This window comes from Ceratocystis lukuohia (assembly GCF_044167205.1).
Source record: "Ceratocystis lukuohia strain C4212 chromosome Unknown Supercontig4_pilon, whole genome shotgun sequence".
NCBI lineage: Eukaryota > Fungi > Ascomycota > Sordariomycetes > Microascales > Ceratocystidaceae > Ceratocystis > Ceratocystis lukuohia.
The window spans coordinates 617,367-641,528 of NW_027263523.1; the positions used below are offsets into that span (position 1 = coordinate 617,367).

Below are 24,162 nucleotides of genomic sequence, written 5' to 3' on the forward strand. Positions count from 1 at the left end.
GTCACAGTCAAATGGCTTCGTGCTCTTTCAGTGCCTCATCAACCTCTAACATTTCTACGCCCCGGTCTCACTCTCCTTGTCTGTCTGCCTCTACCACAGACGTCGCCTCAGCCCCAGATTCCCAGTTCGTGCCTGGTCCTTCTTCCCCTTCGTTATCATCGTCCTCGCCGTCTCTGCCGTCTTCTCGCGCGCCAGCCTTAACCGCGCACGATTCCACTACTAATCAAGCCACAATGTCGTCGTTCACCAACGTTTCTGCTATCGAACAGGCCATGCAAATGTCTTCGTTGGACCAGTTCAAGGGCTACGTGCAAGCTACCTTCCCTGAGGTGCAGCAGGCCAATGTGACTCAGTACAGTACGGAGGCTGAAGCCTCTGGATATCAGATTCTGCGCGAGCCTGTGTGGAACAAGGGTAAGCCAATTGCGTCTCTTTGTCCTGTTTTTCCTTTTTTCCCTTTTTCCCTTTTTCTTCTTTTTTGCCTTCCTCTTTGCTTTGACTGTATTGCGCCTTCTGGCCATTTGCTGTGGCTCGCTGCTATGGGCTTTAGTGTCCAGGAGCAGCTAGCACATAGCCATGGATAGGCAATAGTGCAGGCCGGCTAGGCTAGAGATCAGATTGTCTTCAAGACTGCTGTCAAATCTACACCCCCCTCCCTAGTCCGCTCACACCCGTTTCTTCCCTAGCCCAGTCAGCCTTCCTTCCCAGCAACCTTCCTATCTGCAACTACATACAACAAACACTACATGCTTGCTTCCAAAGAAGTCACCGCTTCCTGCTCCTGCCCTATGCCCATCGTGGCTCGATGTCTTTATTTTTATTTCCCTTGTCGTGGCCCTTCGTTCTAGTCCCGTCCTTTCAAAGTGGGTCTCGTCAGTCCATGCCCACGCTGGCTGCAGAGTCAGAGTGCCCTTCCCTTCCTATACTTGGTGATCCTCTTATCCTCTAGCCTTGGCTTGGCCTCTTCTCTTTTGTAACCGGACTGTTACCACCGTCTCAGTGCTCGACTCAGGTTGCCGGTCGCGCAAGTCAAGGAAAAAAAATTAGAAAAAAAAAAAAAAAGAAACACGCCACTAAGACTTGTCTTGTGCAAGCGCACATAAATACTTGGTCGTCCGGTTCGCTTCCCCCCATAGCTACCTTGGTTGCCGTGCTACACACATCAGTTTACACCCTTCAGCTCTTCCACTTCCACCGCTTCCTCATCTCTCTGCCCTGTGTCTTCTCTCCTGGGCCCTCATCTTCGGTCTTTCTCTCCATCTACGCCTATCCCCCTTTCTCTTCCCCCCAAAAGCACGCTTGCTTGCTCCAATTTCTTCCCCAACCTCACAGCCAAGTCAAGCAAAAAATTAAAAAAAAAAAAAAAGTCTCATCTTGTGACCTTTTGCCTCTTTGGGTGGGCCTGCCATATCGCGCTTGTCCCTGCTGCCGGGTCTTGTACTGCACTACATCACACAGTACATAGTATAGCATACACTCAACATCACGCACTTGCCCCATCTCATATTTATATAAAGCCTGGCCTTAGCCCGCGCTTTAGCTCCCCTTTAACTCCAATGTCTCGCCGTCTTGGTCTTCTTCGCCACCTCTCCAATCCTTCCACCTTGCCATCCCCAGCCCTATCACTATCCTACTCATCCTCCCGCTTCATTTCCTCCTCTGCTGTTCATTCTCGTCCTCCCGCTGCTGCCGCCGCTACTATTTCGTCGTCTATGTTCCCGCCCACACCACCTCCTTTGTCATCATCCCCCTCTTCTACCATGTCATTTCCCTCCAGTGACAGCCAATCTCCCCTCGCCATGTCTGATCGTAAGCTAATTCTAGGCCAAGGCCTCTCTTTCACCCCTGAAGAGCGCATCAACAAAAACCTCACTGGTCTTATTCCCCACACCATGGAGAGCCTCTCCACTCAGTGCGCTCGTGCCATGAAGATGATTCATACCCGCCAGACCCCTATCGACAAGTACCTGTACCTGTCTAGCATTAAGGATCAAAATGTTGATTTGTTCTACCGTCTTCTGATGAACCACGTCCGTGAGTTGATGCCTCTGGTCTACACGCCCACCATTGGTGATGTGTGCCTGCAGTACTCTACCCTGTACACCCGCCCTGAGGCTCTGTACATCAGCATCAAGCAGCGCAAGAGCATCCGCACCATTCTCAAGAACTGGCCCTACCCTAACCCCGAAATTTGCGTTGTCACTGACGGCTCGCGTATTCTGGGTCTGGGCGACTTGGGTGTCAACGGTGTTGGTATTTCTGTAAGTATTATTCACTCTACCTTTAATAGTCGATGACTGTTTCGCTAGTTAGCCCTGGCTAACACACCCTTCTTGCCACCTTAACAGATTGGCAAGCTGTCTCTTTACACCGCCGCTGCTGGTATCCACCCCTCCAAGACTCTGCCTATTGTCCTGGACTGTGGTACCAACAACGAGACCAACCTGAAGGACCCTTTCTATCTGGGCATGCGTGAGAAGCGCCCTTCAGTCCAGGTGCAACAAGACTTCATGGATGAATTTATGGAGGCTGCCAGGGAGGTGTATCCTGAAATGGTCGTCCAGTTTGAGGACTTTGAGAGCGAGAAGGCCTTCAACTACCTTGATCGCTACCGCGACTCGTACAAATGCTTCAATGACGACATCCAAGGCACTGGTGCCGTTGTCCTCGGCGGCTACATTGGTGCTGTGAACCTATCTGGCGTTCCTATCGAGGAGCAGCGTCTGGTGTTCATGGGCGCTGGCTCAGCTGGTGTTGGTGTTGCCAAGCAGCTGGTTGAGTACTACACTCGCCGCGGCCTGACAGAAGCCGAGGCCCGTGACAAGTTCTGGCTGGTTGACACCAAGGGCCTGGTTACCAAGGACCGCGGTGACAAGCTGGCTTCTCACAAGGTATACTTTGCCCGTACCGACAACGAGGGCCAGCAGTACCGCACCCTGGAGGAGGTCATTGAGTACGTGCAGCCGACTGCTTTGGTTGGTCTGACCGCCACCTTTGGTGTGTTTACCGAGAGCGTCGTGCGTGCCCTCAAGAAGTCGGTTGATGCCGGTGGCAAGGGCCGCCGCCCCATCCTTTTCCCCCTCAGCAACCCCCTGACCAAGGCTGAGTGCACCTTTGAGCAGGCCGTGAACTGGACCGATGGCACTGTCATCTTTGCCTCGGGCTCCCCCTTCTCGTCGTTCTCTGTCAAGACGGCCAACGACAATGTCATTACTTACCACCCCAACCAGGGCAACAACGTCTATGTGTTCCCTGGTATCGGCCTCGGAGCCATCCTGGCCAAGGCCTCAAAGGTCACCGACGACATGATCTACACGGCTGCTGCTGCTCTGTCTGAGTCGCTGAACGCCGACGAAATCCACAAGGGTCTGATCTACCCCGAGATTGAGCGGGTGCGTGATGCTAGCATTGTAGTGGCGCGCGAGGTGATGAAGGCGGCCCGCAGAGACGGCGTGTCAGAGCTGCCCGAGGCTCAGTGGGCCGAGTTCGAGGAATGGGGTGATGTTTCCCTGACCGCCTACATTGAGAGCAAGATCTACAACCCCACCAGTTTTGGCGAGAGCCACCTATAGAGGGGACTTGTGGAGCGGGTGACCAGTGACGACGTCGTCTAAATTCTTTTCGTTTTCTCGCACACAGACACACCGAAAAGCACGCGTGTGCTCTCCCTCTTGATACCACTTTTTTTTTATCTTTTCCTTTTCGCCCTTCAAGTTGTTCATTTTATCGCGACATAGACTTTTGGTTCTGGTTTGTTCTCTTGTATTCACAAGAAGTCTTATAGTTTTTGTTTTGTTTTCTTCAATTTGCACGGCTATTGAATACATAAAGAAATCCCTTTTTTTTTTTTGCAATAATCGTCTGTCCTTGTTTGACCGGGGCTGTAGTGGCTATCTATGGTGGTGATATATTCGAATAAAATTAGGCTAGCCTAAGAAAGACGACTGGTCCGGTAACCTGGCTTCATCCATCTACCCGGTGGCACCCGATCCGGACAAGAGGAGATCTCGGGTAAGCGCAGGTGGGTAAATGCAAAACAGGGTCGTACAGCAGATACCCTTATTCATGGTACCACTTAGCATTGATTCCCTTCACTCATTCCTTTCATCTCGTCTCCCCTTGCTTGCTGCTTATTGTTTGCTGCGTGCTTGATTCCTGCTTGGCTGGTCCCGCCTGGGACTAAAGTCTCAGAGGCTCCTGGACGGAGAACAAACGCTGGTGCTAGACGAAGGAATAGCGAGAAGATGGGAGATGTTTGTAGAAAACAGTGGAGGATACATAACAGCGTGACAAAAGAAAAACCTGCTGCTATTTAATTACGCGCAACCCTAAGCCAAACAACCTTATTCATGGCCAGCTCAATGGCAGGATCACACGTCACAGAAGACGTGCGGATCCACACGACCTTGTGCACATGCCGTGGGACAGATCGCAAACCAGGATCAGTGGTGACGACATAGAAGGCTGACAACTAGCCAAATAAAAAATAGAGGCGATAAGGCCAGACAGAACAGAACGCCCACATTCCCTCCCAGCTGTGCAAAGCCCAAGTTGCCGAGAAAATCTCGGGTTTTGATCCCTCGTCTGTGCTAATAGACGTGGGCTTCATGAGCAGATGCTGAGTCGCACGCAATAGACTACCCTATGTATAGGAATCAACATAGCTGGAGTTACACGCCGAGTCTCGGTCCCTCTCTAGTTCTAGCTATCTTGCAAAATTGAATCAGCACTGAATTTGCTTTCAGAAGTGAAGTTCCAAACAAGATAATAGACACCACTTGAGATGGCCGACCAACAGCTCTACCGGCGTGCGAAATAGTAGTAGCATTACGCAATATAGCAGCCAGTTGAGCCCTAACACAAACCTTCTACCACGATAGATGAACAAGGAGCTGCTATAATTCAGCAGATGCCAAGATGGACAAGACAAAAAACAAGACGTGCTAGTATTGGTATAAATGTACGAGATAAAAGACGCGAGTGAACTAAAAAGCTCTAAACCCAGAGAAAACCGGAAAAAAAAACGGAGCATGGCAAGACAGATGCTCTTGAAAGAACGACGCCAACAAAAAGCCAAAACGAGAGTGGTATGAAGAAAAGCAGATAACCAAGCAGAATCAAGACCAAAAGATAAGAAAAGTCTCAGATCGGCATAGAGAGGACTGAACAAAGGAAATAGCCAAAAAAATGAAATGAACAAGAAGATGAGGGGATAGATGTGAGCAAAGAAAGCGAGCGGATACAAGACAAAAGAAATCAAAATGATAAATTGCTTAAATGCCAATCCAATAAGGCACTAAAGCCAGGGGACCCAAAAGACAAAGGGAAAAAATGGAAAAATGAAAAAGGTAAATAAAGAGCCAAGACAATGTCTTGGACCACAACATAATGCAAACGTATCAGGAACCTCAGAAAATCACCGTGCCGGTCTTCTAGCCGCGCCGGAAAAGTCTCTTGGTTCCGCCAACCTTGCCCATCTCGCCAAAGCGCCCATTTCCCACTTCGGGGGCTGCAGCACTCGTAGCAGCGCTTTTGCCTGTAGTAGTGCTAGCACTATTACCCGCAGCCGCAGGCCCATCACTAGACGCAACCGCCCGGAACTCGCCACTAGCAATGCGCACACGGTCAGTGACGCTTTTGACCCATGCCTGGTTTTCCTCGGTCATAGGCATCTGTTTCGCCTTCGGGCCGGCAAGGCCAAGCATCGGACGACCTGGCACAGCGGCAGGCGCAATGGGACTACCGTTGGCTTCGTAGCTACCAGAGCTAGAGCGTGAGCCGGCCGGGATGGTGGGAGGATTAGCATCGGAGGGGTTGGCATTGGGGTGGTTGCTAGAATAGGCAGAGGGGATACGTGGGAGGGGAGGATGATCTGCGGCCATCGAATACTTGCGTGGACGTCGACCAACACCGTGAGTAGGGGTCATGGGAGAGTATTCCATAGCGCTATGAGGTCGGCTGGGAGGACTCGAAGTGGCAGGGTGGCGGGAGGCTGTTCCATTGGAGTTCAAGCCGTGGACCTGGATTTGAGCGCCAGAACGACGTCCATGGTGAGAAGCGTATTCTCTAAGGTATTCGCCAAGATCCGCCCAGCCGCCTCCAACACGAACCATGACACGCTCACCGTTCCCTCCAACGAGCCGGATAAACAGTTTGATTGGGGCTTCGCCAGTCGAGCGTGAAAGATGGTAAACCTTGATCTCTTGTTGACCAAGGCGTCTTGCACGCGAGTTGCGCTCAGCAGGAGCAAGAGTAAATGATGGCGTCTGCGAACGCGACGAAAGACTAGACAAGGAACGGAGACCAGGATCACGAGACATTTTCTTGCGTAATTTAGGAAGGTTTAGGTCGGGAGGGTTCAGGTCGATGGGCTTTTTGGGCTCCGAAGACAAAGTGATTCTGGCAGGGATATGTTCCAAGATTTCGCTGATTTGCTGTTGGAACTGTTCATCAGACGAAGCAGGCATAGTAGGTCCCTTGATAGTTTTGGTAACCTCAAGATCCTTGACAAATGACTCGTCCAATATTGATTGGTCCAGCATCATGCTGCTGTTTAATCCAGAACTAGAAGGCAGCGCATCACGAGAAGGAACTGACTTGGCGCGTATAGTACGGGTAGTAGTGCGCATGGGGGGCACAGGCGAGCTTTCAAGGGTGAAGGTATCATCCATATCGGGTTTGTAGGCTTTCATGGGCGGTAAAGCAGGTGACGACTGAAGGATAACACTGGACTCCAAGCGAATTGGACTGTCAGTAATGACGTGACCGGCCTGTGCCTCATCAGAAGAAGAATAGCTGCCACGCCGAAGTGTGATTCGGCCCCCTTCAACCAATGACAAAAAGTCGGCATCCTCATGTCCAGAAGGCGCAAGGCCTACATCACGACCAACATTTATGGAGGAATCCAGGGCGAGGGCCGTGGAAGACCCGCCAACCTCCTCAGGCAGATCAATGAGACTCAATTCGCCATCTCCTTCAGAAGAAATGGTTGCCATGGACACAGAGCGACTGTTGTGCGTTCCCACGTCCGTGACACGAAGAGATGGGAGAGGCGAGCTATTAGTAGAAGAAACCTGAGTAGAATTGAGGGCAGCTTTTTGCCGCGCATGTTCTTGGGCAATTTTGCCATATTCTGCTTGGCGTATCTTCTTCTCGCAGGCAAAAACCCACTCTGCATAATCCTGTTCCACCGTCTCAACCTGCGAGAGCCATTTATCAGGAAGAGTATCATCGAGACCCTCTAGCTGGTCCAGCATGTAATCGAGTAAGTAGCCTGGAACTGAGACTTTATGTTCAACTACAGACTTCATTACTAAAAAGTCGGATCGGGAAAGGCTAGTATTTACATGGAGTGGGGTTTTCGGAGTCTCGGGAGGAAGACACTGAGATGTCATGCCAATTGCATTCCAGGCAGATCGAAGGGCAATCTCAGCACCATGGAGAGATGTAAAGAAAGCAGGTACCCGTCGGAGGACTGCCAATCTAAGAGACCATAAACCCAATAAGCGCGTTAAGCGCGATAACGGAGGAAGGGCCTGCAGAACAATTGCGGCAAGAACTGCGGCATAACCGGAAAGGCGATGAAATTGGCTGGTCGTGGTATTCGTGGAGAGAGGGGAAAACGGGCTGTCCGGGCTTGAGACAGGCGCAAAATGCTCTAGAAGGACCTGGGACTTGATCTCGTCCAGGGCGAGTTCGTCAAGTTCCTGCAAAATCTCGTCTATACGGTTTTCATAGGCAATAACGTCTTTTGCGGGTAAGCAGCCTACATAGCAATTTTCCATCTTGGCAGCAGACTCTAGAGAAGCACATTCTTGAAGGGATCTGAGACCGCTGGGGAAAATTGCGAAGCCATTAGAGTTTTTCGATGGCAAGGGCCAAGGCCAGTCCATAACCTCATCCAACCAGTCATATATTGACCTAGAAGCAAGAGCGACATCCATTGCAAAATCAAGTTCGGATCGGGTAGCGAGCTCGAGGCAAGCTTTGAGAGTTCCGTAGGGATCAAGAAGGGAATCAACCGCACATGTAGGTGCCAGGCGAAAAAGGAGGTCATCGCCAGTGCTGCCCATACTGCGGCGGGTTGGAGAAGACGTTACAAATTGTCTTCTATGAGGCATCAGCTGCTGAGCTGGAGTCGGCATGACGAGATGCCGCTCCATTTTGGCGATAGATTTTTATTGCGTGGCGAGAGATCGGGGAGGGTATTTGTCGATTAGATTAACATGTAAATGGCAGTTGGATAGTCGAAGCTAGATGGCGAAGATGTTGGCCGTAGTAAAAACAAAAGACAGGATGAGGAAAGATCAATTATCACGGGACTGAGGTTTAAAATTGATAGCAAAGCGAACGAAGGGAGCGAATGGTCAGGATTAGGCAGAGGCCGAAGCGAAGAGAAGAGAAATAGAAAAACCAGATAGAAGACAAAAGGGATGATGATAGAAGAGACTGGAATGCAGACTATGTGAAGGGGGCAATAGCTGAAGGACAAGAGAGGCTAAAGTTGAAATTGCGATCAATGACAGACGGAGACAGGATCAGAATCGCATCAAGGTGGGTGTTCCATGACGATGAGTCCCTATTTCGGCTCCGGTAGCAAACAGGCTGTGGCCTAGCTTGGACGAAAATATGGATGGCCTGATGTTGTCTCGGGTCTCGGATCTCAGTGTCTCAAGTCTATGGCATTGAAGAGAAGCGACGAGATGAAAGTAGAGCGCAGCAGAAATGAGGCAAATGAGAAAAAAAAAAAAAAAGCGAAAATCAGAGCGCAGCAAAAAGGAGACGAGAAAGGCCTGCTTGTGTTCAGCTGATCTTCATGGTCCACCCCCAGAGATAACCGATATTTGTGTGACAACAGTAAGCAAAATTGGCAAGGCAGAAACGAGGAGAGCCCAGCGAAAACAGCGCCGAGGAAGAAGAGGAAGAAGAAATAACAAGGAAAGGTTCGCTATCCAAGTAGCTACTTGGGGAATCGTTGTCAGAGACAGCTTGATAATAGAAATATCATCAGGCTGGCCCCGGCACGCGCTACCCAGAAGCTCTGATTATCTTCGCTAGCTCCCTCACTAGAATTATGCAAGCAATATAAACGAACAGATGGCAAATGCAAGGGCGTCTTCGCCGAACAAAAAAAAAGGAAAAAAAAATAAGTAAAGAAAAGAAAAGAAACAAAACAAAACAAAGTGCAAGGGGAGAGAGAGGAGGGAGGGGAGGAAGACAGATGAAAAATTGAATCAAGATGAAAAATTGAGTGAATAGGCGAGGCTGAGCTTGGAAATTAAGAGGGAAATTGGGAGGATGGGGAATTAATTGGCTAATCCTAAGAGACCAAGCTTCAGGGCTTTAGGGTTCATGTAGACCCTTTAGCCTTTTTGGACAAAGCCCCAAGCTTCATGGTTACATTCATGGTAATTGCCGGGATGGGTAGTACAAACAAACAATGGCAAACAAAAAGGCAAACGGTAGCTGGATATGAAGCAACTACTAGAATCCTCCATTACGAACAGCTTGATAACTATTATGTGGCCTCATTTTGTCCCGTCTTTACTTCCTGCATCCCGTATCTGAATTTTGCCGGCTTTTACTGTTGGTTCCTTCCTGTTTCTGCCTACGGCTGCTTCATGACACCAAGGTCATACAAGATATCTTATTGCATGTTCCTTGTTTGCTTGTGGCTCAAGAAAACGTGGCTCAATGCAGCTTTGGAAGCGGTGACAAGCGTGAGTATTAAACGCTAAATAGGCAGTTTCTATATCGGCAGATGCTCTGCCGAGTGGTGGGGCGGGAGGAAAAGTACCGTCGCTACCTAGACGGGTGCTGTATGGATACGATGTATTGGTTCTATCACCGGCGCGTAAAGTATTTCACCAACTCCCCTCTCTCTTCTAGCACAAATTTCTGTTTTGCCGTGGCGCCTAGTAGAGTTGTACATGGAGTTGAGGCTTGCAGTCAATGCTATTCATGTTCCCATAGACTTGGAGAATGCGAGCGGTAGTGCAAATACCGAAAGTTGCCGAGGAGGTTGCTAATTCCCTTCTGCCGCAAAGCAAATAGCCCAACACCTATGGAGGCGAAAGAATGTACTGGGATAACCACCAAGTACCCCGTCACAGGTATCAAGTGATGCTAGGCTGGTGGCCGCTGAACAAGACAATCCTGGCGATGGCAATCACGTTCTCAGGGACTCCCAAAACTATGCAGGCCGTACATCGTACAGCTGACCAGTTAGCACATAGTCACGCCATGCCTTAATACGCTTCATTGTGTCCTGTGTAAAGGTAAGCAATTCAAAGTTAGTGTGTGAATCTTCGACAAGTAGCGACTTTAGACGGTGCTCGTGGAAGAAATCCACATCACCAATAAGCCAGACAGACCTGTGCGTTAATTTAACTGTACTGTACGTGTGCGGGAAGCGCTATAATGACCAGGTAAATCAAAAAGCCGTACTAGAGATGCAAATATCTTGAACGACTAACGTATGACTATGTTCTGGAACCTTGACAATACGTGATACACCATGTAGCACTGGCACGCATATGAGTAAACACAGGCTCATAGCCGATAATCGCTGAAATTACGCCCGCCGACTGTTGGGGGCTATCCTCAAAGCTGGGCCTGGGGGCCTATGTGATTAAGAAGAGACTATACGTGTGTGCATGAACGGCATAAATAAACAAGAGCACTCTCTTATGTTTCTCTCACTTTTCTTTTTATTTGGCTTAAACTTAATAGTCTTTCTATCTTTCTTGGTGTCCCTTAGTTAGCTCTTGGGAAGAGCTTGGGGCTTTCGCTCCCCAAGACCCAAGACTCCTACCACAAAATGTCGTAGGTGCGGTGAAATGGTCTACATTGACATTTCCATTTCTGTTGTTGGCTACGGAGGATTCTGCCTTGCCTGGAATCCAGTCTATGTTCAGTGTTTTAAGGGGACGCATAAGCTATTTTTAATCTTTCATTATTCAGTTATCCTCGTTGTATCCATACGTAGGGCGAGGTGAGCCCATATTAAGCCCAGCGAAATATATAGTAGATCCTGTTTCTTACAGCTCACTAGGAGCCCTAGTTTTGTCTTACGCTGCTGTGGCCATTTCTTCCTTCGCTGAAAGCCTAGGCACTTCTGACTCAGTGACAAAGTTCATCTGTAATGAGTCAGTCAGCTCACTGCCATCCATGCCGCTGCTTTCGACACCAGCCATGGGATCCGAGCCCCACATCAGTGTGTCACCGCTGCCATCGGTCACCGGCATGGCCGCTAGTGCAGCGGCAGCGGCAGCTGAAACTGCAGCTGCAGAGACCAGCGGTTGTTGTGCGTTGCCATTCTTTACGGTGCCGGTACCGCCACTAGCACCGAAGATATCATCAGTTGCTCCAACCTCTGATGGAAACTGTAGCCAGTAGTCGACATCAAACTCTCCAGTCGATACTCCTGACCACTCAAATGTTGGCGCCACGGATCCCGCACCGGAACCGTCCATGTCCATGTCCATGTGTTGATCTTCCCAAGAGATACCGCTGCCATCATTGGGTGTAGCGCTGCCTAGGGCTGAGTCGGCGTCGTGTTCAGTATGTGGTGGCGACGTAGCAGCAAGAGAGGTTGTCTGGATTGCTGCCACAGACGCCATTGCTAGAGAGGACGTAGATAGCCCATCATTAGTATGAGCCTGTGCCTGCACCTGTGCTTGTGCCTGAGCCTGAGCCTGAGCCTGAGCCTGTGCTTGGGCTTGCGTTTGCGCCTGGGCCTGGGCCACTATAGGCGCCATAACAGAACCCATACTTGACAACGAAAGAGATTGGTCTGCTGCAAAGTCAGGCTGGCTAAAGATGCTTTGCTCCATGTCCTTAGAAAAATGCGGCACAGTCTCTGGGGGTGGAGTGTGGAAGCTAAACAATCCATTGCTCTGTCCACGACCTTGGCTTTGACCCATATCTGCCGCTGCAGTATGAGAGCTCTTGCTAGCCATGGCAGACATTTGCGTCTCAGCACGAAGATCAATGCTAGCTTTGCGTAGGAAAGCATCAAGAAATCCAGTAGCATACTCAGCAGCGGCATAGCATGTTCTTAGAGTTTGCATGACATCCATGCACTGCTTGAAGCCTCGGACGGCTCTGTCGCGAACCTGTGGGTTTTGGTGTTTCATTTCAAGCATGTGAATGATCATGGCAGGCAACACAATTGTGACTCCAGTGGTAGGGAGGAAACGATCGAGTTCTAATTCATGCAAGTCTGTAGCCATACGCGTGATCTGTGTAGCAGCATCGCGGACTCGAATACGCGCCATTTCTTGAGCTTGGTGTAGATTGCTCTCAAGGTGGGCCGGTGCTGGTTGCATTCCAAGAAATTGCGGTCTGTGTAGTGCAGACTGTGTTGTGTAGTAAATCATGTGTAGCAAAGACCGATGGACAGCAATGGAAGCTTTTCCATCTTCCACATCAAAGGGCGTGAGTGGGCGGTTCGAGCATGACTCGGGAAGCTCGGCACGCCAGCGGTTTAAGCTAATGTCAACATCTTTGACTTCATCAGCGTTATCAAGAGTTTTGTTTGGAAAAAGCATCGATGCGCTATCCATGGGAACCGTGCCTTTAGTGTGTACTGAGTACTGGATCTTGAGCATGTGGCTTACTAGTACACATAGCTTAGCTTTGGCGATCGCCATCTCGGCAAGATCTCGCTGCATACGAACATCTCTCATGAGACGGCAGTCGCGGGGAATAGCAGTATTGTCGTCTGAGACAGGACGGATATCGAAATCACTTTCCTGCAACATTTCAACATTAAAGTCCCCTGCCTTTATTCTGGTAGGTCGCCGCATGCCAAGGGCAATTTCTTGGTCACGCATGAAGCATGACCACCAAATGCGGCGGTAGAGGCCAAGTTTCCGTGGTGGTACATTCATGAGAGATGAAATGCGGTGCAAGCCGATGGAATGGGCCAGACTTGTGGCGATGCCCATCCAATGCCAGGTATCTTTTTGATCATCTGGGCTTTCGTACCAAAAAGTCATGAGAAGCAATCCTTGGACAAGAATGAGACGATCAGCCTCATAATCGAGATCATACAAGGTGCGAGCCCTTAGAAAAAACACCTTTCGCGCAGCCTTTCGTGTAGCAAAGCCACACTCACGTAAATATTCCATATCTACAAATGCTGACGCAGCAAACATGGCACATTGGTAAAGAAACAGGCTCACTTGTCCTCGGGGATCGTTGCGTGCGTTGATACCCTTCAGGAAACCGTGGAGGTCGAGCAACGGCATAAAAGGATGCACGTATTCCGAGTATGCTTGAAGCAGGGCTGACTGCATTTTTAATGAAGGAAGTGTCAATGAGCCCTTGGCATATAGGAAAGTAATCTCATCGGGCCCAATCTTGGCAGGTAGCGGCCGAATAAAGGCAGGAAGTGCTACAGATGAGCATTGATTGTCTGGCATATGGCTATTGTTGGCACCACTTTGAGCCTGGCGCAAGAGATTGGTCCAGGCTCTACGTGCAGCAATCATGTTTTCATTGTTTGCGAAGTTCTGTTGGTCTACTAGCAGTGTTAGCGAGGGGGCTAATAGAGACATGTGATGTTACAGGTAGCTTACAAATACCGCTCGTCAAGGTGTCGCTTATGGGTGTTGAATTTAAACCATCATTTGATACTCTTGGAGCATTTCCATTGGCTATATCCAAAGGCGTCAAAGGCACATTCCCATTTATTGGAGCGGTAGCTTGAGTGTTTATTGGGGATGTTGCAGAGTCAGGAAGTATTCTTTGCAAGGAAGCTGGAGCTTGGTGGCCATGAAGAGCATCTATAGAAACAGTGGGACTTTGACTTTGACGTGGCTCTGCTGGGGATACACGACGAGCAGGAGCAGGAATTCCGTTTACTGAAGAGAGGTTTTTCCTGTAAGAGAAATATTAGCGCTGGGGGAGAGAAGAAAGAAACTCTATGGTGATGTGATACTTACTTTCGGCGTCTGCTCTCCTGTACGACACACTCAATATTATCCCAGCGACAGTTTCCACAAGGCGCCCCCTCTACTACGTCACAACGCACTTTACGAGCTCGACAGGACACGCAGGCTCTAGCAGCCCTGCGTTTTGTGACTTTATGTGCTGCAGCGGCGACAGCAGCGGCATCCTTTCCAACCATTGAGCCTGTGCGTTGTTTCCCGGCATAAATAGCAGAGTTTGGCGCGGAAGCTGCGGGTGGCGATTCGGATGTTTGTGGGGGCGACCCAGCAGAGAGGGCTCCTGGGGCCTGATTGGCGTTGGATTCTATGCCTGCGGATGGCATTATAGGCGCTGGTTTTGGTGAGGCAGAAGGATTGGCGGACTGAGGAGTCATGGTCGAAGCGTCCACCGCGGACGGTGGTGAAGAGGTTGTTGAAGCTGCAGAGTTCATTTTGGAGGGCGGAGGAGAGTCTTGGAGATCGTCTTTGGACATTGGAAGCAGGTCTTGTTTGCGTAGTAAGCACGGATTTTCAGTGCAAGGACATGAAAAGAGGTACAAAAAGGAAAAAGTCTTGTGAAGAATTGACGACGAGAATGACAAGGTTGTCGATTACGTTTAGCGTAGTGATGTAGAAGTTACGTAGTGTGGTTATATGGTAGCATATAGCTGCAAGAGGTATCGTCCGGGGTGAAGGGGAAAGTCTAGCTCTCGGGTAAACGAATAAGAATCGGGCAGGCGGGCTAACGGTTGAAGAAGTTGGAGTCGAGGTTTATGTTGCGGAAGAAAGTAAGCGAATAGGGCTGGCTGGCTGTATTAAGGAAATTGGCTATGATGATGGCCAAAATGCTCTAGAAAAGACAAGACGCGAAGTAGCAGACAAGCCAAAGTAAATAAATACGACGTATCACGAAGAGTAGAAAGGGTAGTCGGTGAGAGAAAAGGCAGTCAACATGGATAAAACGGGCCAGAATAAGAGCAAGAGTAGAATGACGGATCCGGGCTGTGGATTTTGCCAATGTGGGCTTAACGGCTCTTATATATAATATGAGCCCCAGAAAATAAAGCGACAGGGCCAGGCAACTTTAGGCAAAGGGAAGAAGCCTACAAACCAAAGAAGCTAGACCAAGATGAGAAAAGCGACTATCATATAAGACAAAGGTCAGGCGACTTAGCACACGTCGAAATCAAGTTGCGTTAAGTCAAGCCAAGCCAAGACAAGCGCAAGCCGAGCAGAGCACAGTACAGCAAAGAAAAGGCAATAAAAAGCAAGAGGAGCGGAAATAGCCCAAGCAAGCAAAGCTTGGAATGGGGAGAAGGAGAAGAGACAACAAAAACAAGGAGAGAAAAAAAAAGACAGTGAGACAAGGCAGGGGGACAGGGGAGCGGGAAGCGTTAAATGTGGATGGGTGCGAGGTATAAGATGAACAAAAGAGAAGAAGAAAAGGCCACAGAAAAAAAAAGATGGGGGACAAGGCCACGACTAGTTTTTCAGAGCCTCAAGCGTCTCCTGGCTAACAAAGGCAAGAGCACCGCATGTGCAAAATGACAAGCAATCGGCTAGTCAAAGAAGAGGATAGAACCGTCTCGTCGTGGTAGGTGCAAAAACTAGCAGGCACGATACGATGACTCTACAGATCGACACAACCCATGGCAATTGCCGCTCACAAAGGCTAGCTACTTCCTTTTCTTTGGACAATTTCTCGGCATTTTTCGTCTTTTTCTCGGCTTTTGACGTTCCGCTGTTGAGCATCACATCACCCAACTTTCTTTCACCTACTTCAGTTGTTTTGCTGAGACTTTGCCTGTCCTTTCTCTTCGCCAATTGCCCTTGCGTGCTGCACATACAGCATAGGGAAAGAGGACGACAAGCATCAACCTTTTCTTGCTAGCTGGTCTGTCCTAAACTAGCAATCAATCCCCCCATCTGGGGTTCAGCTTCGTGTTCATGATCCCCACCGACTTCCCCACAAGTATCCAAGTATCTTCCAACCCTAATGTCGGAAGCACTAACGAATAAGGGCAGGGGGCTGGGGGCAACAACAAAGGAGGAAACAAATCCAGAACATTAGCACGAAGCTGCCTCGTCAATTCGATGTTGTGCTCCGGCGCTATGATCACAAGACGAAAAAGAGGACTTGCATGAGTTTCATAAATAATAGCACGCGTGCAGAAAAGTAATGTCTGCTGAAAACAAAGGCGGTAAAATGACATGGCGGCAAGAGTGTACACGGAAACAGGATGGCTGGACTCGGACACTGTGATGTCATGATTGTTGTTTGACGACTTGGGAAATCAATGCACATGTCATACATACATGCACATTGCACATGTAACATGCAGCATGTAAGTACATAGGTACAAAGGACGCTATAAACCGTGTCACATGACATGACTCGCACAAGGGGGAATCCCCTTCTTATAGAAAGCACAGCCCCCCGAACGACTGTGAGAGTTGATGCCAAAAGAAAAAAAATAACGCGCAATAGTTTCTTCTCCCTCCAAGATTGGATGCGAACCAGTTTGGACAAAAGTCCGGAGGGGAATCACCGTCCAACAATCATAGCTAGCAAGGGTGTAAGGGGGGTGCGAGGGGAGAGAGAGCAGAGGAAAGAAAGAGCAAATAAAAAAAAAGATGAAGCTTTTACGAAAACCGGGAAGAGCTAAAAAAATGCGGGGAAATGGAGTCTCTGCCTTGGTTGTTGTTGATTGGCTACAAGCTGCCATAAATCTGGGGAGGATATTGGAACCAAACTCGGAGGAAGGAAGTTACCACGTCCCTCGTTTGTCAACTCGAACCTTCCCACTTTGTGACCTATATCTTTCATATCTACGTCTCCCATGTACTCGGTTGCTTTTATTTCTCTGTATATGGTTATTGCCTTGTTATTCCCTTCTTCACTTTGCTTTTTTTTTGCACTGTCGGCCAATGTCGGGATCCTGTCCCTCTTTCGGGTTGAAGAAGGGGTCAAATGAGCCTGGCCAATCAGAGCCTAGTGAAAAAGGTGACCGGCCGTTTTAGCACGCGGAACTACTTGCCCTTGCAAACAAGCCTCATCCATGGTAAAACTATCATCCCGTGATGGTTTCACCATTTCACTGGGCTGGATTGCGGGGGAAAAATAAACAAGAGAAGCGCTCCTCAGGGGGGAGAGGGGCGAAGTCTTGTATATTTCGTAACCGTACATGAGCACGTGGAATGGTAGCCCCGCAAGATATGAGCTCTAGAAAACCCCGGATGTGGAATATAAAGCAGGCCGCTATACAAGTAAGACAGACAGTTCTCACTCTAGAACAGCACACTATGTGCCGTCTTGTCTGTTCATGCTACAAAGTGTAAAACACGGGGAGCTAAAGAAATGGGAATCAAGACGTAAAAAATATAAAATACCTCGCGATTTAATCGGCCCCCTAGACTAGCCACCATTCTAGCTCCTTCCTTCCATGAAAACTCCCCGCCAAAAATCCGGGGGAAATTATCTCCTTCCTTCCTTCCCTTTTCTTTGGCTCTAACCACCTATCTCCTACTTCCTTCCCCCTCCCTGCCTTCTCCGCATTGACCTGGCTCTTGCCTGTATTATAACACTGCACGTCACTCTGAACTTTGGGGTTCTTTTTATTTTATTGCACCATTGATTGTTGGTTGCTTTGCTCCTTCCTATTTAGGACTTCCTCCCCTACTTGTTTTTTTTTATCCTTCTGCTCATCCTTATCTTTATTCATCTAATTAACTGTGGCCTTTGGCTTCGAATTGGCCTTGCTCCTTCCATATTCTGTAGCTTTACCTTCCCCGCTATCTAGTATGTCATCAAAAGTCAAGTTGCATGCAGATCTACTAATGAGAGTCGAGTCGGCATGTAACCTATTTTCGAACTGTGATTCAGGATCGAAGGCTTATACTGACAGACTGACATGTGAGGAAGAAAAATGTGTCCTGGAGTTTGACATGTGAAAAAACAAAATGTATACACGAATGAAACGTCTAGTTGACATCAAGACATTTCGGTAATAGATAAGATCGTAAAGTGAAACATGAAATGGCGTGTAGCCCTTCGATAATACAAACAATAGAACAGAGCCAACCTGTGCTAGCCCTGACACCCTTTACCATTTCCCTATCTTCCCATTTCCGTTGACTTACTCTTCTTCTCAAGCATTCCCCATGCTTTCTCATCTGTGCGTATCTTATTAACCCAGCAGCGCATATCAGCGACCAGAGCTTCTTCGTTAGCCTCAAACTCAACTGGCGGGCCCTTGATCTGCGGCAGTCCGTCCGTTCGGTCCTGCTCAAATACTGCCCAAGCCGAAGTAGCACCACTGCGCAGGCCAAAGCCACAGCCTGTCATTGATGCTACGTTGAACCTCCGCAGTAGCACGATATCTCCCGCTTTAATAACAGGAAGTGCTTCGCTGTGTGGCCGGAACACGTTGACTACCGATACATGCAGCGGGAAGGCTGAGAGGTCGGTAATTTGGAAGCTGAGAATAAAGTCGCGCTGTCCACGGCGGGCGCGTTGAGGCTCAACAGGTGTAGCAACAACCATGGCAATGACGTCAACGGTTTTTTTCAGGCTGAGGCGCAGGGCTTTGACAGTGGTTAGATGCTTCATTTCGCGGAGGCTTTTGTTGATCTTGGCCTTGAGTTGCGGGAGGGGGATATCGGGCTTTTGCTCGGCTTCTTTAGGTGTCTGTTCGTCGACGGCTGCCGCCGAAGCGCTGGGGTCTGTATGCGTGGATGCAGCTTCTTTTGCGGCTTCTTGTTTGCGCCGCAACGACCTAGTCATCGGCGTGGACTGGGTTGATTCAGGGGCTTGTGTAGGCTGGAGACTTTTACGAGTCATGAGAATGCTCTCATCACCAGCAAGACCAGGAGACATGCTCAAGCTTTTAGCTTGAGATCTGGTAGTCCTGCTTGTGACAGGAGTGGAAGTCGCTAGAGTAGAGGGTTGAGGTGTTTTGGGACTCGGACCGGCTTTAGTCCAGTTCGGATTCGTGGGCTCTGGAGTATCACCTCGAACCATGCTGATACTGGGGTCGTCGCCTAGCGAGTTATCTGAAATGTGGGATGCTGTTTCCGCCTCGTCATCTAGTTCTGCTTCGGCCTCCTCTACTTCAAGTGTTGGCTCGACGTCCTCATCTTCTCCCTCCGCTTCTTCCCCCGCTTCTTCCTCAACCTCCTCAACTTCAGGCACTTTGTGGGCATCGGCCAAATTCTCGTCATCCCGAACTTCTTCGATGTCGATGATAGAGGCATCGCTTTCATCTGCGTTCCTAGAAATTGCTTCTTCTTCAGTGTCAATGACACTAGGCTTTGTAATTTCAATAGAGGGGGGCGCATCCTCTTCCATGACGCCGTCTACTGATTCGTCAGCCTGCTCGGTATCCGTAGCCTGAATAGGCATGGGGGACACAACCATCTCTTCAAAGTCCGTGTGCTCATAATTAGACGAGTCGGCGGGTGGAGCCAAAGTTTGGGAAGTCGCGGGTTTAATCTCAGTCGAATGAGCTTCGGTGTCACCATGTGTAGAAGCCATCTCGACATCGTCATCAGCATGTTGGGCATGGTCAATTTCCATAGTCATGTCGTCATCCATAACAGGCGTTTGGGCGATGTGCATGACTTCATCATCAGCCATGACATCCTCTGGGATAATGTCAATTTCCTCAGCATCTGAATCACCAGTGCCCATATGCACATCGTCATTTCCTTCGTCTTGCTCCAAGACATGGGACATTTCATAGTCATCGTGTAGCTGCATCTCAACCTCCTGATCTGTAGCCACTGATGTAACGGACTTGATGTCATCTTCTTTGACAACAGCGGCATGGCCATCTTGAAGATGGATATCCTCTGACGCATGGGATCCCATAGGAACAGCCGGTGACATTCTCATGGGGCTCTGTGCGGAAATACTAGATAGTCTTTCTACTGCAGGAATTGCATCAGCAATGACAATATCTTCTTCATGGACCGACGTGACCGGTATTTCTTCGACCTTCTCAATAGCCATCAAAACAGGTGAGGATGGTGAGGTTTCCGGAGCAGCTTGAGCTGGGTTAGCCTCAAGGGCACTAGAAGCTTCTGCGACGCTGATGTCTTGATTTTCGGTATCAAAATCCTTCATGGTAGCAGAAGAGTGAAGTTCGCCGGATATATCTGTATCAGCGGTAACGCCTAGAGATTCTGTGGACGTGATATGGAAAGGGGGGGCATTATCGACTATCTTCTCGGCTTCATGTTGAGGCTCTGTCTTTTCCTGGCTAGTAGTATCAGCTGCTAGACTAGCCTCATATTGGGGTATGGGGCTCTTTGCAGGCTCAGATTCAGGATTGCGTTCGAGTTCAGGCTCAGGCTCAGGCTCATCTGCAGCGTTTACCTCAACCTTGTTCACGTCTTCAAGAAAAAGACGAGAAGCTGCCCCAACATCTTTAGCCCCAGCCTCATCCTTAATCACAGGACTTGGCTTGGGTGATTCTTCATGGTTGGGGGCGGTGTCCAAGAATTTAGCATCAGAATTTGCATTAGAAGTCGTTTTCATAGGGTAAGATTGCGTTTCCAGGGAATTTTCGGGCTCTTCAACAGACGAAGATTCGACAGGTGTAGCTACAGGAGATGAGTCGGCATTGCTTGCTTTGTCCTCATCTTCCTGCTCTCTCTCAGAATCACCATCCTCGCTATCATCCTCTTGGTCGTCATCTTCAGCGTGGCTTTCTTCATCTTCGTCTTCCACGTCCGAAGCTGATTCAGCCTCGATTTCGGCCTCGGAGGCGGAACTCTCGCTCCCTGGTTCAAAGCTGCCATCTTGTTGAACAATCAAGACATTCCTGTCTACAGCGTTTTCTTGCTCTTCTTCCTCCTCATCACCTTTATGAGCGGTGTGGGACGTATTCGTTACTGAACCTTTGGTTTGGGTTTCGGGCTCAAATTTCATAGGCGATGATGAAGCAAGAGAACTAGACAATGTGGACTTGGGAGTCTGGGTCGGCATAACGTTTGCCTCGTTGCCGTCATCGTCATCGTCAGAGTCGGAAAGTAAGTCAATGACTACAGGTTCAGAAGATGAATGAGCATGGGTGAACATTTCATGGCCTATTTCGTCATCATCGCTGTCGAAATTGGCCTCTTCTTCTTCTTCTTCTTCTTCTTCTTCTTCACTTTCGCCATCCGCATCGGTTTCCGCCTGTTCATCTTGATCGTCATCTTCTTCTTCGTATTCTTCCTCACCCTGGTCCTCATCGTCGCTCTGTGGATATCCAGGCCGGCCAACGAGCTCATCTTCATCAGCAATTTGAGCATCGGGATCGCCAGCCTCAGCAGCAATGCGCTCATCTTCTTCAACATCACTGCCTAGGCCGTCGTCGTCATCCTGGACATCTGCGTAATTGCGCATATCGTAGTCATCGCCTGAAACATCACCAGGGCTCCTGTCTTTGTCTGAAGCCGAGGAAGAGTCAGATTCGTTGTCAGAAAGTTCATTAGAAAGCTGTTCTCTAGACAAACTTTCGTGCTTAGCAATACTAGTGTCGACAGTTTCTTGGGATCCAGTGGGTTCGGAGCTTGTCTCATGTGAATTATGGTCAAACGCTCCACAGTCAAAGGGGTGTGGGGGGCTGTTTTGTCTTGCTTGATCGTAGCTAGCTCCGGCAAGGTCTTGGTCTTGACTAGTGCCGTTACTTCTCTCGGGTAACATAACGAGATGAGTGTCCTCGGTAGGATGCTGAGAATTTTGAGATGGAGGTTGAGGTCCTACATCGAGCTGTGGATCAGAGACAACTGTATCTCGAGATGCCCTAAAAGCAGTTTCATGGAAGGATGGGTCTATAGGTAGTGGCTGGAAAAGACCAGACTGCCCTAAGTCTGGATATTCGGTTGGCGCACCAAGATCTGATGTGTACAGGGGTGCTCCCCAGGCATCAGTGGTGGGCATCGGTGCTACCTCGGCAATCTTCGTCGTGGAATAGCTTGTCACAAGTCCATCTGTAGTCGGGGATTCCTGAGGGAGCGTGGGCCCCACGGGATCATGGTAGATGCTGAGTCCTTGGACAGCCGGAGCTCCTGGATATGTTGGGGTTGCCAAACCTACAGCTGGCGCAAGTGAGGGGTCGGTTGTGAACAATGCATCTGAAACGGGTATTGAGTCGAACGATTGTGTTGTGCACGGTGGCGCGGTAGACTGAGAGTCAGAACTTTCAGGTTTCGGTAAAGTGAATGCGGGGCTTGAAATGGCCTTTTGTGCTACAGATGCTAGAGCATCGAGTCGAGGGACGCTTGAGATATCTTCAAGGGGCTTTCGTAATAGCTTGGGGGTGGTTGTAGATTCAAAAGAAGTAACAGCACTTGGTTCAGAGGGGTCTTGGGATTTTGATGCAGATGCTTGTTGCAGTGGTGGAGGTGTAGTAGATTTACGTTCATTCTCAGTTGTTGAGTGTGGCTGTGTGGTTTGCAAAGGCACCATCGGACGGTGGTCTACTATCATAGCATCTTCGGTAGTTTGCGTCCCCTCAGACAGAGTAGGCAGAGTCTCTACCTCGACCGATGGAGGGGGATTTTCACTACTAGTGTGCTCCTTGGAAACAGACTTTTCTTCGGTATGGGCATCGTTCGCAACGTCTTCGTTGTCTTCTTCCTTGGCTTCATTCTCGTTCCTATGCTCGGGGCTGGCTGATCTGCTCTGATAACGCCACCCGCTAGAGGGACGGTTAAAGTTTGACCGTCTGCGATGTGCCTTGGATTTCTTTTTAGTGGCCTTCTCGAGAATTTCGTCTTCTTCGTCCCATAGATCCAGACCACCTTCGAAAAGCGCGCCGTACGAAACACGCGCGCGTTTGATGAAGGCTGGCGAGGCAAATTCGTCGACATTATCACGTGTGCGTTTTATACTGAGCAGTTCTGGCGAGCGTGAGCGTGAATTGTCCGCAGGCTGTTGCTGGCTGCGATTCCGTGTAGGCGTTTGGATTGTCGAGAAACCTAGCTGAAGGTCAGTGGGAAGAGGGATCGGGCTTTCGAATTTTGGGATTTGGGATTCTTCAGGCGCGACATCAACTTGTACAAGCTTTTCGATTTTTTCGTCGCCAGTATTTGCCTAAAAGATTTAATATTGCGTCAGCTAGGTTGGGATGCCTCTTGTTTTTCGAGTCAAACATACCACAAGCAACACTTTGAAGCCAAATATAAGCTGGTGCTCAATGACGCCCGGCATGGCAGCTGATGTCGGCCGGTCGCCCCATTGAACGCCGTCTAGACTAAGGACAAGCTCATCACCGCCGCCGAGATTAAGCTCAGCTACGGCCTTAGCGGCGGGGCCTTCGAGTTGGACACGAACGATGCCGCGGTCGCGTCTCTTGCGTGCATCTAGCGTTGCAAGGAGAAAAGAGAAAGTATGGTGAACAATGCTATAGGGCCAAACGATGGTGACGACGCCAGAGACTGTGCATGAGGATGGCGCTGCGAGCGAAGGCGACAAGGTTGAGATTTCCGTGGACGGAGTGGCGCGTAGAGCTTGGAGGGTTAGAGATGCCATTGCAAGGGAATTGTAGCGGGTTGCGATTATGAGAGGCTAAATTATGACTAGGCGAGAAGCTTTTATTAATGACGCGCTGGTTTTCTTCGGTAGCGGTCATCTGTGTGTGCAGGTGAGAATAGAGGACAATTAGCTTGGCGAATGATCACACAAGGCTGCGAGTTGTATTTCAGCGGAGGAAACAGCAATATCTCGTCAGCCTTGTCTAGTATCAAGATGTGAAATAGTGAGTCAAGCCAGGCAGCATTAGAACTTGGCCGTGTGGGTTGGTGAATGTGATGGGACTTGGTTTAGAAGGAAGAAAAAAATTGAAGGTTCAAGGGTAGGGAAAGGAGCATGTGGTCTCCGTCTCCTTGTGCCAAATATGGCCAAACACAAATATTGACTTGGTAATTAGTTATGTCATGCAAGGGGGCCAGCTTTAGGCCCCCCCCCCCCCGTCAAAGGGAAGCTAGAGCTTGTAGTGGAAGGCGGTGAGCAAGAATGATCCCTATGTGGCGCTCAGAGCTTCAGCCACATGTACTACTTGATAGATCAGCCATCAGCCCCACCTCGGTTCGGAATGGTATCATACATTATCTTGAGGCTTGGAACTGTAAGTTTTACACTGAAATGCAGTAGTTTTAATGTGAATGCTGGCTGCACTGGTCATGTGTACATATGGTTGGTAGCTGTGTAGACGCACACACACACACACACACACACACA

At 49.3% G+C, this 24,162-nt stretch overlaps 4 protein-coding genes across 4 annotated transcripts; 1 reads left to right on the forward strand and 3 right to left on the reverse strand.

Annotated features, from left to right (window-relative positions):
* Positions 1-233: 233 nt before the first annotated feature.
* Positions 234-3,572, forward strand: HOO65_040162 (malic enzyme; the record flags this gene model as incomplete). The annotated part of the gene is made up of 3 exons (XM_071002533.1): positions 234-414; positions 1,459-2,261; positions 2,349-3,572. The coding sequence occupies 3 exons, from the start codon at positions 234-236 to the stop codon at positions 3,570-3,572; spliced, it is 2,208 nt and encodes a 735-aa protein (XP_070859005.1).
* Positions 3,573-5,432: 1,860 nt separating this feature from the next.
* Positions 5,433-8,162, reverse strand: HOO65_040163 (GAS2 domain containing protein; the record flags this gene model as incomplete). Its single annotated transcript, XM_071000591.1, has 1 exon — positions 5,433-8,162. The coding sequence occupies one exon, from the start codon at positions 8,160-8,162 to the stop codon at positions 5,433-5,435; it is 2,730 nt and encodes a 909-aa protein (XP_070859006.1).
* A 2,907-nt stretch (positions 8,163-11,069) lies between these two features.
* On the reverse strand, positions 11,070-14,386 carry HOO65_040164 (C6 transcription factor (Ctf1B); the record flags this gene model as incomplete). Its single annotated transcript, XM_071002535.1, has 4 exons — positions 11,070-13,525; positions 13,584-13,885; positions 13,950-13,966; positions 14,039-14,386. The coding sequence occupies 4 exons, from the start codon at positions 14,384-14,386 to the stop codon at positions 11,070-11,072; spliced, it is 3,123 nt and encodes a 1,040-aa protein (XP_070859007.1).
* A 3,662-nt stretch (positions 14,387-18,048) lies between these two features.
* HOO65_040165 (uncharacterized protein) lies at positions 18,049-23,454 on the reverse strand (the record flags this gene model as incomplete). Its single annotated transcript, XM_071002466.1, has 2 exons — positions 18,049-23,016; positions 23,080-23,454. The coding sequence occupies 2 exons, from the start codon at positions 23,452-23,454 to the stop codon at positions 18,049-18,051; spliced, it is 5,343 nt and encodes a 1,780-aa protein (XP_070859008.1).
* Positions 23,455-24,162: the final 708 nt, after the last annotated feature.